The 19,781-nt window shown below is 41.5% G+C and overlaps 1 protein-coding gene across 3 annotated transcripts in view; it reads right to left on the bottom strand.

Moving 5' to 3' along the window:
* The window catches only part of Klhl5 (kelch like family member 5), a 62,129-nt gene that overhangs the window by 35,113 nt on the left and 7,235 nt on the right, over positions 1-19,781 (bottom strand). Inside the window, exon 1 of one of the 3 annotated variants that reach the window (XM_028765233.1) lies at positions 5,173-5,552. The exons of the other annotated variants lie outside the window; for them this stretch is intronic. Coding sequence (XP_028621066.1) covers positions 5,173-5,552 — 380 coding nt within the window. Of the gene's footprint in view, positions 1-5,172; positions 5,553-19,781 lie in introns of those variants that run through there. 3 annotated transcript variants of the gene reach the window in all.

The following is a 19,781-nucleotide window of genomic DNA, read 5'->3' as shown; positions in this document are numbered from 1 at the left end:
TTAATAAATTATAAGGGAGGTACAGATAGCATTATGCAATTATAATTTACAAACTACAGACCAAAGCCAGGACTGGCAGTGCGTGTCTGTAATTCCAGCACTTAAGGGGTGAAGAAGGCAGAAGGATTGTGAGTTCAATGACAGCTTGGGCTACAGGAAACTCTACCTCAAAAACCTAAAGCAAAGCAAAACAGACCAAATCAGAGCTATAAAATACAAGTAGAAGTAGAGATAGAAAGCCATGCTGTCAAACGAGCATCACCACATCACTGCATTCCAGGCAGAGCTTGACTGCTGGGATGCAGAGGGAGGAAAGGCCCACTTGGCATGTGGGAAGGCAGCAGAAAGGGGAAGTCTGTAGGGAAGTGTGGAAGAAGAGGAAGCAGGGCGGCTCCTTTAAGGAATGCCCCCTCCTCCCTTCCAAGTGCCAACTAGGCCTGATTCTGCTTAGCTTCTGAGATCGGGAGCATTCAGGGTGGTATAGCCACGGAGAAGGTCTCCCTTCTACAGACAAGGCAGTTGTATAAAGAGTTATATGTATCAACAGCACGAGAATTATCTTTAAGGACTGGAACTGCAGTTCAGTGGTAGAACACTGCTTAGCAAGAGTGAGGCCTTAGGTTCAATCCCCAGCACCCCTCAAAACAGAAAAGCATCTTTGTCCCTTACCTTCTCAAGGAAAACACAGTTTTATTTGGGGATTCCCTCCTGCCCCCCCCCACAGAACCATGCAGTGCTAGCCATTCGAGCATGAGGGGCTCCAGCACCCACATTAAAGAATGCCTCTGTAAGCCCAGGTTTTACCCATCACACTTTTTATTATAACCTCAAGTGTATTCTTTATCCTGTAATACTGACTCTCGCTGGACACATGGCTACACTCAGGTAGAGTACGCTCAAAGCCTCTCTTCTAACTAGCTGCGGCCACACGGCTGAGTTCTCCTCACCAATGGAATAAGAGACTCATGACCCCTGTCATTTCTCTCACATCAGACTTTTGCTTGGTCTTTCCCTCAGATGACAATGGCGAGGAGAGCTAAGTAAGCTCTGAGCACACAGAGAGGCTATTCCTCTATGTTGTGGAGAAAGATGTGCAAAGGGGTATGGGTCTCTGGATGAACGGTGGGGTTAGGGATCTATCTGCCCTCCTGTCACCTGTGCTTCTGACTGTCTACAACAATCAATGATAGACAAATCATTTTAGTCTACGATCTGTTAACACGCTCATTCCTAAAATTAATTGACCAAATTACTTGGTTATGGGTCAAGGTGGAGTGTGTGTGTGTGTGTTTGTGTGTGTTTGTGTGTGTACAGGCACATGTGTGTCATTGTTTTCATGTTTAAAACCTTAAAATCTCACTGTCCAGGTTCAAACACAATATAAGCAAAATAAAATGTGCTGTTAAGTACTATTTTTGAGTTCTTTTGCTTCGAGACCCTGGAACGTAAAGGATAGGCTAAGGGAGGAAGATTACGTTCAAGGGCTATCTGAACTACATATTAAGATGCCATGTTAATACGGGGAGGAGAAATAGCTCCGCAGCACTCACTGCTCTTGTGAAGTCCCAGGTAGGATCCCAGCACTCACATGGCAGCTCATAACTGTCTGCAACACCAGGGTGTATTTAGTATATATATTATGTATATATTATAATAAATTTGAGAGAGAGCAAGGAGTAGTATATAGGAAAGTTAGGAAATGAGAAAAAGGAAGGGGAAAGTGTAATTATATTCCAGTAGCAAGATAAGTAACAAATAAATAAACATAATTTGAAAGATAATATCTTTAGAAGGGATGGATGGGATGGCAGAAGAAGTCTAGGCTACCCAGAGGTGAAACACAGAATTTGAAAGCAATTCAGTTATAGGGGTTCTAGCACCCTCTTCTGGCCTTTGTGGGCACCAGCAACCCAAATGACACACATACATAGGTGCAGGCAAACACTCATCACATAAAATAACATTAAATACTGTGTAAATGTGTCTTTAAAAACAGCACTGTGCAAACTAAACGGAAGGCTAGCGCTGTGCCTCAGAGTTAGGTGACACTCTAGGAACTTTAGCTATCTATTTTTTCTGTTTTGGAAGAGTTTAAATTGCAATAGTATTTTGTGCAAAACTGACTTTAAAAGTTCAAATATCCACTGGGTGTTGGCACACGCCTTTAATCCCAGCACTCAAGGCAGAGGCAAGTTTCTATTCTAGGACAGCCAGGGCACACAGAGGAACTCTGTCTCAAAAAACCACCACCACCACCACCACCACCACCACCACCACCAATAATGATAACATTAATAATGATGATGATGATGATGATGATGATAATTACTTAATAGGTGTCAAAAATTACCTAATTGTACAGTGAGTCAGCTGAGTGATATGTAAGCCACTCATACCTTGATTACCCGGTAGTAGCTATGGTCACCTGATGGCCCTGGTAAGAACTAGCCTAATTAGATAGATGTTAGAACTCTATCTCACATAAGACAGGGAGATTCTGTTACTTAAAGTCTGAAATCGCTCACATTATATGAAAACGTTTGTATTTTAGTATCAAAGTTGACCTTGACAGAGAAAGTGCAACTAGGCTATAGAGTCAAGATGAAAGTTAAAAGCCGGGAAATGTTTAAATGGTCCAGCGAAGTGGCAGTGAGCGTGGTCAGAGGCCAATGCTCGGGCAGACCTTTCAGCCAGATAACAGCTGACAGTACAGTCCCTTCAGAGGAGACTGGCAGCCACCACCTTCAGCTGCCCACATCCATGATGGCTGTTAGCATTCTGATGATGCAAAACTACTCAGCTATCCTTCCCCTATCCTAAAAACCAAAAGTTCTGTGTTAAGTTCTGCTACCTGTTTTGATGACTGCTCCTAAGAAGAAATTAGTATGTTATATGTGCGTCTTCACTGTATTTATTAGTATTTTCAGGTACTAATTCATACCGGGCTCGGGTTTCCTAGCTCATCATTTGCAAACATTCAAAGAGAACTGCTCCGAGTTATGTATATGAGTCTGACAAATGCCACTGCAACTTCCTGGACAATGGTATTAACTTAACGGGCTTTGATTTGCTTATAGTAAAAGGACACTCATTTAGAGAACTGTGGCCATTTAAAAAGCTGAGGGCAACAAATTTATCCCTGTGACAAAGGTTAAAGCATCAACCAGAGGATTGACAGAAGGCAGACACTGGATACATTTAACATAAGCGAACACAGGGATGTGCGGGACAAAGCACACCCTAAAGTCTAGACTCTTTTATTTTTTCTGCAATAAGACTGAAATGTTAAACTATTAGGAATAAGCTCTTACTCGGCCCCACCTATTTACAAGTCAGACATTTTCTTTTATTGTTTTATTTTATACGTAGCATTTGTTAAAGTTAGGTCTCTGAGGATGTGAACCATCTACTCCCATCTTTGAGCCATGCCTTTGATTAGCATTTTATTTTTATATTCCTATAAGTAAAAGTATCAATGTAAGATGCTTGAGGAATATACAACATCTCTCAGTCAAAACAAAAACCTTTTCTTTCATAACTAATACCTCACCAAAGTATACAGAAAAGAGGGTTAAATTTTAGTATTCATTGGTTATGTTAATTACCTCTGATATAAGGAAGTATGTGTAAATTTTCTCAATATTAGATATGTGTATAAATATTGTGATCACATAATTGGGTAGTAGATAGATGTTAATAGTTTTATGACCTAAGCTGGTAAGGAAGTGAATGTTTTGTTTTTTAACATTATTTAAATATTCTTAATATAGTGATTTTTCAAATGGAATGATTATTTACTTTCATACAAAAATTGGTAAAAAATTTAAAAAATTAAAAATTTGTTTTCTTTACGGCAAAAGTTTCCCTCAAAATATAATAGAATCATGTTTGTTCAGTTAATCTCAATATTAAAATTATTCATGGCTCCTCTTCCCTTATGATAAAGGTAAGTCAAGAAGTAATAAAAATTTTTAATTAAATATACTATTTACCTAAGTAAAGATATTCCCCTCTCTTCGTTATACAGATTACAGATGAGAGCCTATGTTTCTATCCTTCCTTCAGAACAGGTCAGAATTCCATGTTCTGAAGGTTGGAGGAGGGGAATGGGGTGAGGATCTCCAAGCATGAGACACTTGAATATATGAGTCCATTTGATCTTAATTTTTCAGGATGCCTACACTAACAATAACCAACTTAGAGATTCTAATAATCAAAACCTGTAAACAAATTTTAAAGAGAAAAAAGTAATTGAATGTCAAATGAGTAGGTGTTTGTGTCTTTAAGTATTTAGAAATATTTTAGAGTGAAGATGGATTAGAAAGTTGACTTTAACTTGTTACACAGCATGTAAAACAGACCGAGAAAATAAAAAAGATGCCAGGGAAGAGGAATAAAATCATGAAATTATCAATTCTTTTCTTTATTGCATCTCTTCTAACTCATTTTTCTTATCATCTTTTTTACTGGCTTCCACATCTAGCACTCCCAACACAATGTTCTCTTAAACTTTCCTAAAAGATTGTCTTTCTTTTCCTTAAACAGTATGAATTTCAGTGGAAAGTGGGGGTAAGGGGAATCGGAGGTGTTATCCTTGAAAGAGACATGTTATTTAGTATTCTCGGTCTTAGTCTGCAGAGCTGCAATATCCACAGGACAAAGACATAACCACAGAAAAACAGTACTGACAACTAGAATGGTGTCAAAAATTGGGAACTACAGTGTGTCTCTTTTTGTAGAACCTTTCATTTTTATCAAATTAAAACAAATCCATAATCTATTATAACCTAAAATATCACAAGGATTTATATTGTATAAATGTCTTATAGTTTTACTGTAAATATAGAAGCCAGATGATTAAAGCCAGGCAACAATGTATAAAACTGCTGCTACGTATTATTTTCAAAGCAGTGTTAGATCTATACATGAACCGCAAGGTATTTCAAAATGAAAGCTATTTGTTACCTTTAAATTTCACAGAATTAATGTTGAGACGTTTTCCAAATCCTAGCAAACATACGTATCCATACCAAGATGCCATTCATGTAGTTAGTACACAGGAAGCAGATGTTCGTTCAATCACAGAGATTAGCTAGTAAATATTCAATTATTCTCAAGTATCATAGAGCATACACCCCGCACCCCATCTCTGACAGTAAGAAAATAATCAACCTGCTCGAGCTGGAATCAGATTCATTTTCCTCTTCACTAGTGCCATCATCCACTTCTGGTCTATCCAGCCAGTGTGCACCACCACAGCCTTCTGCTGTAAACTCAAACGCAGGGACATCAGAGGTAGATGCCATTGGCCAAGAAGGTGAATTCTGAAAATCCAGTTGGCTGGACCTTCGGTAACCAATTGAAGCCAAAGGCAATTGTAGGTTACACGGATCTAAAAACTTTCTCCCACCGTTTGCTCCAGTCTGTCCTCGGTTCCAAAATTCTCCCTGCTGGCTGTCAGCTGAAGAATTAGATGACGCCTGATGGCCAAACCACCTCCACCTGATTTTCAAAATCTGTTTCACATCAAACTCTTTGCGAGAACCAGACATCCTCAGAGAAACCGAGTGATCGTCTAGGCAACGGGCAAAAAGCACGGCACACAGATTTGTGCATCCAACCAAGACAAGAGAAGTATATTCCCTGCTGTACCCAACAAACAGCTTTAAAAGAAAATAAATCGTTCAAATATATATCTACATTTACTTTCATCCCAATATATCAGACTCTAAAGAACAAAGGATAATGAATAAAGATGACCCGCGGTGGAACATTCCGCTCAATCAGAGCAAACTCTGATCCACCTATCCTGAAGCAGCCCCGGCACTTTCCCAGCTCCCCTTTCCCATACAGACCCTTCGCTCTCACAAACACTGACAGCATTCATTAAAGTCCTTTCAAATGCAGAACGCCACCCCCTTCTCTAAACCACAAATGACAGAGACTGAGAGCACTATCCCGCTGCAGAATCGCAAGGCAGCCTCTGTTGCTCAGTGCATTAACTCTTTTATTGCTGAAACAAGAGCTGTAACCCAGAGTATTTTTCTTTGTACTTAAAAGCCACTCTACCATCAGCAGTAGTTCCTGCTTTAAACCAAGCTCCTAGATGAGATATCACAGAACGAGTTTTGTTTTTTGTTTTTTTTTAAAGCATTTTAAATGAGTTGTGAGGATTCTTGAACTATGTTGGGTGGAGATGGGGAGGAGGGTCTAAGCTGGGGCTCTGGACTGCCAGCCACTATCCTCCTGTCTCCTTCCTCTCATCCCAGGATGCATAGTGACATCCTTGTGTAAGAGTTCATTTGAACAAAGGATAATGAGAAAAACTAGAAGAAAAAGTTTGAAAACCACAATGGACCAAAATATGTCAGTACTTACTCTTTACAAGAGATACCCTGACACACCAATATTACTCTAATCCAAACAGGGCTGTCTCCTCCTGCTTAACACCAAGACTTCCTATTGAAGAGGGATGATGGGCTCAAGGCTACCACGATGTCCTTCGCTGCAGAGAGCACTGGACAGTGGCCTCTTGGCCAACAAGACAGGGCAGTTCTGTGAACATGGTCACTGCAAATTGATAAGGGAAAAAATCAAAATTTAAAATACTAAATAGTGCTTTGAGTATTCTAGTAGGCATGGTGGAAGATGGAAATATTCACATACTAATGTCTAACCTCCAAAATGAGTAAATACAGTTACTAAAGTGAACAAAACCAAAAATATTTTATTAGTTAAAATATAAAATATTATAATGGTGTAATATGAAGAGTTTGAGATTTATGAGTGCAGAACAGAATTTAGGTTTTCAATACTGAATCCCCTGTCAAATAATTTCACATAAAGCTGTTTCGACATTGGCTGACCAATAGAAAAAAGTCTGTTTGGGAGGCATATAAACACAATGAGGCCCGTAGCTTAACTTCATGTAGCCCCTAAAACTAAAAACTGCTCAGAAAAACAGAATAAGAAGCTTGAGAAGCCACACAGAGTTCTGTACTGCGCACTGCAGGGAAACCTCCAATCAGTTCCCATAGCTCCTGGGTAGGAATGGTTTAGGCTGAATGACATGGGATTTACATAAACTGAGAAGTTAAAAGCATGAAATGAACACACTGACAAGGAGAGGTCCAGCCAGCCAGCCATACCTGGTTAACTTTAAGAACAGGAGACAGTTAGGTGAAGGAAGGAGACAAACACACAAAGTCCAGGTGTCACCAAGTAGGGTGACCAGGAGAGCGGTGCTCTGGAAGATTAGCCTGGTGGGAGCACGCAGGTGGTGAAGTGACTCCCTGGGCTCTGCCCTCACCTACATCAGACAATTATTATGTCACTGAGTCCATATGATGTCACGAACTCTTTTACAATGCTGTTTGGGTTCCAGTATCCCTGGCTCTACATCCTACCCCTCTCTCAAGGTTATACATCTTGCACATTGTTACCCTTACAAACAATTCCTCCATTTCTTTGGGCTTGTGGTTCCTAATGCGAGTACCAAAGCTTTTTCCTGACAAAAGTTTCTACACAATGGAGATGTAGCTTTCAGTGGCTGGGATGACCAGAGAGTGCTGTAAACCTTGAGAAGGCAGGTGCCAAAGATGACAACATCTTGGCAAAGCACAGCATAGGCTGCCACAGTGAGAAATGTCACAGCAATGGTGCATAAGGACCTTACCTTCACTCTCTTCATTCGAAAAGAGCCTGCCAACTACTTCTATACAAAGCATGCAAAGGAAAGATCACTGACATCTTAGAGCTTTTAAAGAATGCTTTTAAAATTATATGCTGACAAAGGAAAGGTTCATGAAATATTAAAAAAAAAAACCAATTTGTGTGTCATGTGTGTGGTGGTGCACAAGTGCAGACCAGAGCTAAACGGCAGGTGTCTATTCTATATTGCTCGCCATTACTGACTAAGACAGGGTCTCTCACTGGCCCAGCTAGCTGGCGGGCCAAGGGAGCTCTTGGGATCTGTGCCCCTCCTCCTGCCCAGTGCCATGTTAGTGGTATGAAATCTACAGTCATGCTCAGCTTTTTACATGGGTGCTGGGGATTCCAACTAAGTCCTTGTGCTTACCAAGCAAGCATAACTGCCACTGAGCCATCTCTCCAGTCTCACAAAATAAATTTAATAAATACAATTTTATAGGTGTGAAATGTTTAATTGAATTGAATCACCATGAGAACATTTGCCAGTGCTCTGAATTCTAGGAAATGCTGTTTTTAATGTAGAAGTGGTTTGCCTGTTATTTTGTCTGGTGAGTCTTGAAACCTGAACTCAACAGTGGCTTTCATTAAGGACCACTGAGACGTGAGACATTTCTCAATAGTAATTCTCCATCGGGAGAAACTCAGACTTTAGGAGCCATGGATGTTAGACTCTGAGGCCACACCCCTACTGCTAAAAGGGTCCAAAGGACATTTTATCAGAAAATTGAATGTATACCTGCTTATAATAGTAGCTGTTCTGAGCAGGCTATCAGACAGGCTCCACAGTTTGAAAGGGATACCAGAATTGGGTTGCAGAAGGACAAACAGCAGCATTTAACTGCTGCCATCATGACCAGGATTTAATTCACCCTCCTCTCTCACTCACAATGTCACTTTCACACATTTATAAGAATTTTAGTTATTGCTAGAAGAACGATCATACTGTATATACAATTTGGACTTTTCTTTTATGAAAATATTTTAAGTTATATGTATGTGATTGGATGTACATTTGAGTGCAGGTGCCCTCAGAAGCCAAAGGTGTAGGATCCTCTCCCCCTGGAGCTGGAGTTTCAGATGTTGTGAACCACCCTATCTGAGTACGGGAACTGAATTCAGTCCCCTGGAAGAGAACAGCAAGTTCTCTTAACCATGGAGCCATCTCTCTAGCTCTGCACGTTGCTTTGGTTATATAATTTCATATGCACAGGGGATGTTAACTAATAAGCCTTTTCAACAGCTTCATGGCATTTTATACTTGTAAAACAGTTCATTACTATCTCTTTGAGGCAGGCATGGTGGCTCATCCTGTGCATTTCAGAACTAAGGAGGCTGACACAGGATCACTGCCATGAGTTTGAGGCCAGTTTGGGTCACATCTCAAGTTCCAAGCCAGCCTTGTCCATATTGTGAGACTGTGTCTCCAAACCAAACCCAAACCAAACCCAACCCAACCCAACCCAACCCAACCCAACCCAACCCAACCCAACCCAACCCAACCCAACCCAACCCAAACCAACCCAAACCAACAACATCCATCTTGCAAATAATAGGCTTTGAGTTGCTTTCAAGTTCTTGTTTGCTACTAAGGGCAACACTGAAGCAAGTGTCCTGGGAGGCTCTTACGTTTGCGCAGCTAGTTCCCAAGAGAATGCCTCGTTGAAGGTAAACACATCTCAAATTTGAGTAGTTTAACTTTCCTCAAATCCACATTTTAAAAGAAAAGAACTACCCTCCTCTCATCTCCTTCTGCAGGCCTGACACTGGCCAGGAGACTGTCATTTCTTCAGCTCTGGATGGCTACCGGCCTTGAGCACACATTCATAGGTCCTCCGACTGTTTGTGAACTGCTACACTTCGTTGTCTCCCTAGGCCATTTGTCTTTGTTTTTACCATCAAGTAGAGGCTAGCTATATATTATACATTTTCAGAATGTACTGTTTTAGTTTTTTTCCTAGTCTATTTCTAGATGGACAGCAACTAGCTCTTGTACCTTTGGAGACATGCTGGAATAACAAGAGTTTAAATCACAAGTGGAAAGCACAGTGTATTTTCATGGTAGAAACCATACATGTCATTTTCATTAAGGTTCAGGGACAATGACAAGCAGTTCACACTCCTTCCCAAAGGGAGCCACAACCCTTAGCATGAGCTTCTTTTCTCAAACATATTCCTCTGTTCATTATTGTCCTAAAATTTAATTCATAGAGTGGGGCTGGTAGTATAGCACACATGAAGGTGCTCCCTTCCGCCACCAAAACAATCAGTTGTCTGAGCTGCTTGAATATATGAATGACTCTACAATATTCCAAACATACACATACATATATATGTACAAACACATTATATATAATGTACATATGCAATATGTTACATATACATAAATACATATATGTGTGGGGTGTGTGAGTGTGCGCCTGTGTTTGTGTATGACCACAAAAATCCCTTCTGTCGGTGACAAGACCATTGAGTTGTTCCTGGTTTTAAACCTTTGTCAATATGCTGCTATGTACACCCTTGTGTGCATAACACCGGGGTCTGGTGAGACGTGCTCAGGAGCAGTGCGCTGGCTGAGCATACAGAAGACCACAGTTGTGCGGGTAGCTGGGGCTATTACGTTGTGGGGAATCCATGTGCTCCACTCTGACCTTTGCCACCAGGTCACACTCCTAAAGCAGTGCCTGAAAACTCCTACTATTCTATCCAGCTCACACCGGCAATATCAGTCAGCCCCTCCCTCCCTCCCTCCCTCCCTCCCTCCATCCCTCCCTCCCTCCCTCTCTCTCTCTCTCTCTCCCTCCCTCCTTCTCTCTTTCTCTCTCTTTCTCTTAAAGATTTATTTTGTTTTTAATTATGTGAATATGTATGTGTATGCAGTACCTGCAGATAACAGAAGAAGGCGTCAAATTCCCTGGAGCTGGAGTTACAGGTGCTGGTAAGAAGCCTGGCATGGGTACAGGGACTCGAACTCAGGATCTCTAAAGAGCAGTGCATACACGTGACCCCTGAGCCACATCTCCAGCCCATCAGTCTTTCCATTCTTGTTCTTTTTGTTGGGTATGTAGAGTTTTGTTTTTACATTACACTTGATTATGAGTGACAGTGAACGGTTTTTCATTTTAATTCATTTTCAGTTATCAAAATGGATGTTTAAGGCCTCTTCCTCTGTATTCTTGTCATCTTAGTTCATCTCCTCTCTTTGTGGGAGCTATTAAATCTCTCATATTCCCTTTATGATAGGCTGAGCACTAATGTTACTAGGCCATGAAAATCAGCATTTATTTGTTTGTTTTGATGCAGCCCTCTCTGGCTAGGAACTCAATATGTAGACCAGGCTGGTCTCTATTCTAACTCTCTGAGTTCCACGTCCCTCTGAGTGCTGGGATTAAAGGTGTGTACCACCACACCCAGCTAGCAAGCATTTCTGTGAATAATACTTTGTTTCTGATCCATTGGCTTTCACTCCACAACATAAGACTGTTTCAACCAAACACCCAGGTCTGGAGAGAAGCGCTCACAAGGCCGGAGGAAGGGCTCAGGAGCAGGGCACTGGCTGGTCATATAGAAGGCACTGGGTTCAATCACAAGGACTTTCCCCAATACACCTTCCTATTTTGTCCAAGGTGCTTACCACTACCTGGCATTTCTCTTTATTTATTGTCTATAACCACACTAAGGTAACTCCCAGTAAAACTTTTTGTCTGGATTCATCACTGTGGCCCAAGCACTTGGCAAAGAATCATGCCAATAAACAGATCTACAGTGAATGAACCCAGCAAACAAAACAACAACAGAAGCATGCATCTAAACTGCATATTTCAACTGTAAGATAAATCAACAACCTGTTATTTTAAAAATATGAGAGAAACATTTACCTTTGACGACACAATCTTTTAAAGACTGTTTCAACTTGAGAGGAGAGTCACAGCATGACATTATAAGAATGTCTTTTTTTCCTACTTCATTCTTGAGGTATTACAGTTTCATCAAACTGATTAAACTTTATACCTCGTTTATCTCAATAGCTTTACTTTCCTTCAAGTTAAACTTGAGATATAGAAGTTGGTACACTGTTTAAAACAGATAATGTGTCTATTATGAATACATTTTTCAAAAAGTAATTAAGAACCTGTCTGGAACATCTGCTCTAAATCTGCTCAAATGCTGACTGTGAATTTATGTCTCTATCCAGAATTACAATGACAACAAGGACCTGTTATTCAGATAGAGTGCGAGTGACCACACTTCTGAAGCTCTGTTTCTGGAGTCTCCCATGTCCAGGCCTTAGATGTGGAATAGAGTTTGTGTGTTGCTTTCCCTTCTTCGTTGTCTTGTTTTTAGCTAATCATTTAAATCACTAATAGTTGGTCACTAGATTACACAGTAAATCATTATCATAAAAATCTCAAGACCAACAGTCAACTAACCTGGTCCCTTGGGGGCTCCCAGAGACTGAACCATCAACCAAAGAGCATGGTGGACCTAGGCCCCCTACACATATGTAGCAGATGTGTAGCTTGGTCTTCATGTGGGCCCCCAAAAACTGGAGCAGCAGCTTACACTGACTGTTCCTGCCTGTGGACCCTATCCCCCTAACTGGGCTGTCTTGTCTGGCCTCAGTGGGAGAGGATGTGCCTAGTCCTGCAGTGGCTTGAGGTGCCAGGGTGGGTTGGTACTGAGGGGTAGCCTCCCCTTTCTCAGAGGTGAAGGGGAGGGGAGATGGGGAAGGGCTGCAATTGGGATGTAAAGTGAATAAAGAAGTCGGTAAATAAGTAAGTAAATAAATAAATAAATAAATGGGGAAAACATCAAGTGCAGGGTGATCTCACATGAATGGCTTGCTGAGTACTGACTAATCAAGGAATGGGTCCTGCAGTTAGGTAAGGACTAGGATCTTAAGGTGATGATTTAGAGACAGACCTCAAGATGACTTCGAGAATGGTGAAAATGGTTTTCAGAGGGAAGATGCTGTGAGCAGAGAAAACAGATCATGGCAACGTGAGAAGCACAGTTTAAACTCAGGAGCAAACGACAGGGTTTGAAAGGGAGATGAATGTTAAAAACAGTATTATAGAGACTGGCTTAGGATATTTGTGCCTAAGCAAGAGGAAGTCAAAAGTCAGTATTTTCAGGCCTGCGTGGTTGGGAAAAGGATGCCAAAGACACGAAACTGGGAGGTGGGTTTGGAAGGACCAAGTGTTGCTTATTTTAATTATAAATGTAGCAACTGTATCAGTCAGGATTCTCTAAAGAATCAGAACTGATAGGATGAATATATGCAAATTAAAAGGGGATTCATTAGAACGGCTTGCAGAATGTGATCTTGAAAGGCTGAGAACCTGGAGTTTATTCAGTCTCCAAGGTTGGATGTCTCAGCAGTCTCAGTCTGGTGCTGGAGTCCTGGAGAGCCGATGGTCTTCAGTCTACGCTGGAACCCAGAAACAGGCTCTAATAACAGTGAAGGGATACCTGAGCAAAGCCATAGACAGACTTGCCAGCACAAGTGAGGGCAAATACTCGCAAAGCAAACTTACTCTCGCCTACGTCACTTTATCTAGGCTGCCTCCAGAAAGGTGCTGCATAGATTTAGGGCTAGTCTCTGGCTTCAGATAATCTGATCAAGAAAATCTTTCCCAGCTGTGCCCAGTAGCTTGCGTTTTAGTTGATTCCAGATAGAGGCGAGTTGACAACCAAGATTAGCTATCACACGTCTACCACTTGCCAAGGTGCACACAATCATATCTTACACCATGATAAATTTCCAAATGAAAACAATAACCAGGTCATACTTTTGCCTAACATGGTATGACGATTACATGAACAACTGCAAACGCATTATGTGTTTCAGAATAGGTAGCAAAGTCCCTTGAAGAATGCTTAGTCTTTCAGTCCCTCAAAACTTAAATATGGCAGCCAGGCATAGTGACACACCTTTAATTACAGCACTCAGGAAACAGACAGACAGGAAACAAACTGAGAAACTCAAAACAACAACAAAACCCTCTTAAATACGATAATACAGATTTACAACATTTAACCACTGATAGTCTCAATTGATGTTACATTACATAATAAAGAAATAGAGGAAAACAAACGAAAATGTTGGGTTTATTTATTTTTTTTTTTTGTTTTTGTTTTTTGTTGACCCTCAAATGGTTCCCTTTAGCAGATGGTGCTAAAGCTTTGCTCCAAAGTCCCAAGGTCTCTGCTGTGAATCAGCTATAGGCGCCTGTCAGTGACTCTGAACAGCATCCCTGTCTGCCTCTGACATGTCAGGTACCAGTAGGTCTCTTGGATCATATGGTCTAAGTAGTAGAGCAGTCTATGCAACAGCCGGGGACTGCTGAAGAGCTTTCTCCTGTTCCAGGCACCACACATGGCTAGCAGCTTTCTGAGGCACTTGGTATGTGCTTCCTCTAGAATCCAGAGAGGCCCACTAAACACTGTGCTTCTTTCTTGGTGGTGGGAGGAGCCAAGTGCAACAACTTATCTTTCACCTTAGGAGGAGCACCTCTGCACACTCCACAGCGCTGGCCTTCTGCAAATCTGACTGAGGTGGAAGCCCCTGACTTCTGGTTGGGTTTCTTTCCCATCCTCGAATACACATATGCACGAGTCTAAAGTGGTTGTTACCTCCTGTTCACTTGGTTCAACCAGCATAATGTCATCAATTATATAGTAGACCAGTGTGATACTTTTGTGGAAGGGACAAACAATCAAGATCTCTCTAAAGTAAGCTAGGACACAGAGGAGGAGAATGAATATTGAGGTACAATGGTACAGGTGTACTGCTGGCCTTGCCAACTGAAAGCAAAATTGCTTCTAGTGGTCTTTATGGAGAAGTACTAAGAAGAAAGGCATTTGGTACATCAATAGCTGCATACCAGGGACTGGAATGTGGTGGTTTGAATAAGAAATGTCCCCTACAATCCCAGACATTTGAACACTTGGTCCCCAGATGGAAGAACTGTTTGGGGATGTTTAAGTGGAGCCGTCTTGCTTGAGGGAGTACATCACTGGACTTGAGCTTTAGATTAAGAGGCCTGCATCATTTCCATTCCACTTCCTCTGCTTCTCGCCTGTGGTCCAAGAAGTGAGTTCTCAGCTTTCTGTTCTGGCCTGTCGCTTGGTGCCATGCCTCCCTGTCGTGATGAATTCCTATCCATTTGGAACCATAAGCCCCCAAAATTTTGTCATGGTATTCTATCACAGCAGCAGACTAGTGACTAATATAACCACCAAACGGCTCTGTATCACAGGGATCTAGAGCAGAACCTAGCTTATCTTTGATGATGAATTGATTTAAGAAATAAAAACTTCATATGTACTTTTTGTTTTGCTGCAGGTTAGGATTGAACCTAGGGCCTTGCACACACTGGGCAAGTCTTCTGCTGATGGTCTGCATCCCTAGCCCTTGGTTTTTGAGGAAATGCCTTACCATGAACTGCAAACTGCCCTTCAACTTTCTGTGTAGCCTAAGCAGGCCTAACACTCACAATTGTCCTCCATCTTCGGCCCAGGTGCTAGAGTTACAGGCATGTGTCCAGATACCTGGCTTACCGAGACACTTTGAAACCCCAAATTAAGATTGATATTACAGTGATAAATCACTCTGTTAAAAATAACTGGGCGATAGCTCTCATTTAATGAATAAATAAAAATTAAAAGTAAACATGGAATTTTAGTTTAGCTGTGACAAGCTGAGGGATTTGGCTTTGTAAGCTCCACAGAACATCAAAAGCTCAGCAGTTAAGAGCCCTGAGATAGACTGAAACCTGAAGTGCGGTTTCATGGTAAGAACCATCTAATAAAGGGATTTATCTAAATAAAAGCACTGTAACACATAACTATAAGGTTAGGGTGAAAATGGAAGTGAAATAAACTTTAACCTTAAAACTAAATTATGCCCTTATGCCATATGATGCTGTCATATCCCATAATAGTTGCTCAATTATCAAAATTGCTTAATTAATACTTTTTCTATGATGATGACAGAAGGATTATAGCTTCCAAAGCACCTATAATTCAGGAACTTGTATTTAATTTAAAAGTTGCAATACAAGCGATGGAGAAGTGGCTGAGTGGTTCAGAGCACTCAATGCTCTTCTAGAGAACCTGGACTCGATTCACAGTGGCTTGTGACCTCTATCTGTAACTCCGGTTCTAGTGACCCCGTGCCTTCTTCTGGCCCCTGTAGGCATCAGGCCTTCAGTGTGGTACACATACACGTATGGAGGCAAAATGCTCATACACATAAAAATAAATACATCCCAAAAAACTGAAAGGGGCCTGGAGAGATGCCTCAGTGGTTAAGAGCACTGACTGCTCTTCCAGGGGTCCTGAGTTCAATTCCCAGCAACCACATGGTGGCTTACAATCATCTGTAAGGGGATCTAACGCCCTCTTCTGGTCTGTCTGAAGGTAGTGACAATGTACTCACATACATGAAATAAATGAATAAATAAATAAATAAATACATCCTTAAAAAAAATTGCAAAACAGTAGGACAGAGACACTGAGGGCATTGAGGTATAGGCTAAGATATCTGCAGAGGTCAGTGGTATATTCCTAGTCAACCTGAAGCCCTTAGGGCAAGCCCCCTTACAGGTGAAGCTCATAGCTGATAGCTTTAAAAGAAAAAGTCAGTAATCGTAAAGCTGCATGTATGTGCCATTAATGACATTGTCTTGATTTGAATGTGTAGATGCACTCTCAATTACCAGTCTTTGTGTACAGAGCGAATGCGTTGTGTTCAATATTCATCACCTACTGAGTGTGGGCCTTCTTACTGCATAAGCCATATATGATCTATTATGTATGATTTTGACTTATGGTTTGTATAACGGAGAACTTAAAAGCATTTGTAAAAGAATATGAATACAGCACAACCTGGTCATTATGAAAAAGCTCTCACGTCAGACAGTAAATTAAACTCAATGCTTCCTTAATGGAGACACGCCCTTAGTGATGTAGTCCATTTGTAGTCTTGTCTGAGCCCCTTTTTCTTTTGACCAGGCAGCTGGTTCATGATCTTTGACAGGGACAACTTGGGGCTTTGATGACTTTTCTCTTCATCATGTATAATTATCAAGCCTTTGTTAAATTTGACAGCAAACTTCAAATAGCTCGTTTATACTGAAACATCTCAAAGCACTCAACTTAATTTTTATGGAATTCTCTTTACAGTCGTTAATTTAGATGTTTACTGATTTTACCATTACTGTGACTTTGCAGCTACTAAAAACAAGCTTGTGAACAAACACAATCAACTCTCAGCTTAAGCGTGTACCCAACTGCACAGCTAGCGGAGGAGGCTGTGTGTGTCTGCTCAGGATCAGCCACTGAGGCCTGGCGACCCTGCCTCAGGATCCATGCATACATTTCCTAGAGGGCATCAGCTTGAAGCAGTGCATCAGTTCAGGAGGAGCTAGCTGGGAATTCTGTTGTTATTTTCTGACATTATCACTTAATGGTAGACAGGGCCTGGGTCAATATCTAAACCAGTCCATTTGGGCAACTCACCCACTGTTTCTTAGTGTGACTACAACTATTTCCTAAGTGCCTATTTCGTAAGAGTGTATATGTGTAAGGCATTTGCCTGTCACATCTCACACCTAAAGAGCAGGCATCCCCTCCCCACCTGACAGACGCAGATGCTCAAGTGAGGCCGACTGGGTTCTGGTGAGTAGAGGGTTCCATATTTTGTATTTCAAGTGGATTATGCTGCCACTTGCTTTCAAAATAGTGTCATCTGCTGTTCACAACTACTTTATGGGCAGGTAGTTATAAACCCTACTATGTAATCAGTCCTTGGCTACCTTGTTGGTTCTTCTCTTCCAGCCTTCTCCACCCCTTTTCTTCCACCCTTTCAATTCCCTAACGCTAGATAGGAGAGAGAAAAGGCTAGAGGGAAAAGGGGCAACGTTATCATTAGGCCACACCCTGCTGATTATGAGTTCCTTGGGGCAAGTTTGACCTCCTCTGTCAGGATAGCTAATTTCTTCTTGTTGTTTCTTCTTTGTGCACAACTACTTAATAAACCACAACCAACAGCAACCAACCCACCACCAACACCAACCACAACAACCAGCCCCTCCGGGTCCTAGCATTTATATACCCTCCGAAAAGTTCTCAGAATCCAAACATCATACAATCACAGAAACTATTTGCATCTGGCAAAATCATGCCCCTGCTAGAGCATGAGACAAATCATAGTCAGCTGCTGTGGACAATTGGAAGCAGCCCCATATCCCACACCTGGGATTAAAATGAAAACATTCCCGTAATATTTCTATGTTTTTTAAAAGAAACCAAAGTTCTCAGTACACTACTGTACCAAGGATGGTGCAGATTCAGAGTGTGGCTGACTTGTACGAGCTTCGTGTGCAGCAGAGAACAGTAAACTGAACTGAAACTGTTTGCCAGTGTGAAGAATGGATCACTTCTTTGACAAAAACACTATGAATTTCCCGCAGTTGCAATTAAACAGGAAATAGCACTAAGGCCCAAGTACAAGTGCCTCAATTTCTATTACCGTCTTCCTCCCAGTTTTTGGCATTTGCCTATAAAACAAAGTGTTGACCCATATATTACATATATCAAACTAGTCTCCATTATCCGTCTGTACTAACATCTGCTGGGAAAAGAAGGGGCATTTTACAAAACTGGACGTTATGTGCCCTCACTCCTTTTAAACTCGTCTAGAAAAAAAAAATCACAGCTGATATTATAATAACTGCTTGATTCTTACAAAATATTTGGTTTTGGAAATACCGTTTTAAGGCAAGTATGGTGACTTGTGCCTGTAAGACCAGCAGTTGAGAGGCTGAGGCAGGAGGACTGACACGAGTTCCAGGTCATTCTGTGCTACGTTACCTAATGAATTTCAGATCAGTCAGGGCTACAGAGTAAGATCCTACTGTAGAAAACAAACAAACCTGTCAGCCAAGTGTGGTGGGGCACTCCTTTAATCCGAGCATGCTGGAGGCAGAGGCAGGCAGATCTCTGTGAGTTTGAGGCCAGACTGTTCTACAGAGTGAGTTCTTGGCAGCCAGAACCACACAGCGAGACAAACAATCTAGCAAATGAAAAATTGTCTTTTATGGCTGGAGGTGTAGCTAAGAGCATATGCTTAGCACACCTGGGTTCACTTTTCAGCATTTGGAAAAGAAATCAGAAAAAAGTCCTCTGTCCGGACAGCTGGTGAACGGAATGGGTTTCCTTGCCACACACTTGTCTTAGTTTGTGCATACACAGATTTGCAGGGTTCAAGGATGGAAACTGGAAGGAAGCCATGGCTAAATTCTTGCCTGATCCATGGTTTGGCAAGTGTGCTGTGACACCCAAATGTCTTATGTGTCATAAAGTCATAAAAAGCAACAGTGTTAGTAACTGTGATTCTGTCTTCTACTGACCTGAACCAAATCCACAAGTGTCTCTGTTCCCTTGAAGCTTTACAGCAATGGAGGTAGAAAGAGGTAATCAATCATTACTCTTCAGACATAAACGCAACCAAAGTTGTCTGTGGTCTCTGAACACACAATGGGGAAATCACAGACTGACTTTGATCTGATGCAGGATCAATCAGATTACTCAAGTGCTTATGTTAGAACAGCGTACAGTTGGTAAGGAAATCGGAATAAAGGACAGTTAAGCAACAGAGGGGAGACAAATGTGATAAGAGAGAGAAAGAGAGGAAAAGAGAGAGAGAGAGAGAGGAAGAGAGAGAGAGAGAGAGACACTAAGAGAATGAGTGTGAATTAGAACATGAATGTGAGGATGGGGATAAACTTACAAAGCCCTCACTTAGAAAGCATGAAGCCCTGGGATTTATTTATTTATTTATTTATTTATAGCCAGGGTTTCTCTGTACAGCCTTGGCCGTCCTGGATTTGCTTTGTAGACCAGGGTGGTCTTGAATTCATCAAGATCCTCCTGCTTCTGCCTCCCAAATGCTGGGACAAAAGGCTTGCGCTGCCATGCCCAGCCTTAGTCCGTTTTTTGTTTGTCTGTTTGTTTGTTTAAAGAAGAGAGAGAGAGGGAGAGGGAGAGGGAGAGGGAGAGGGAGAGGG

This window comes from Grammomys surdaster, unplaced genomic scaffold, assembly GCF_004785775.1.
Source record: "Grammomys surdaster isolate TR1022 unplaced genomic scaffold, NIH_TR_1.0 150, whole genome shotgun sequence".
Classification (NCBI taxonomy): Eukaryota; Metazoa; Chordata; class Mammalia; order Rodentia; family Muridae; genus Grammomys; species Grammomys surdaster.
This window is presented reverse-complemented; position numbering and strand designations above follow the sequence as displayed.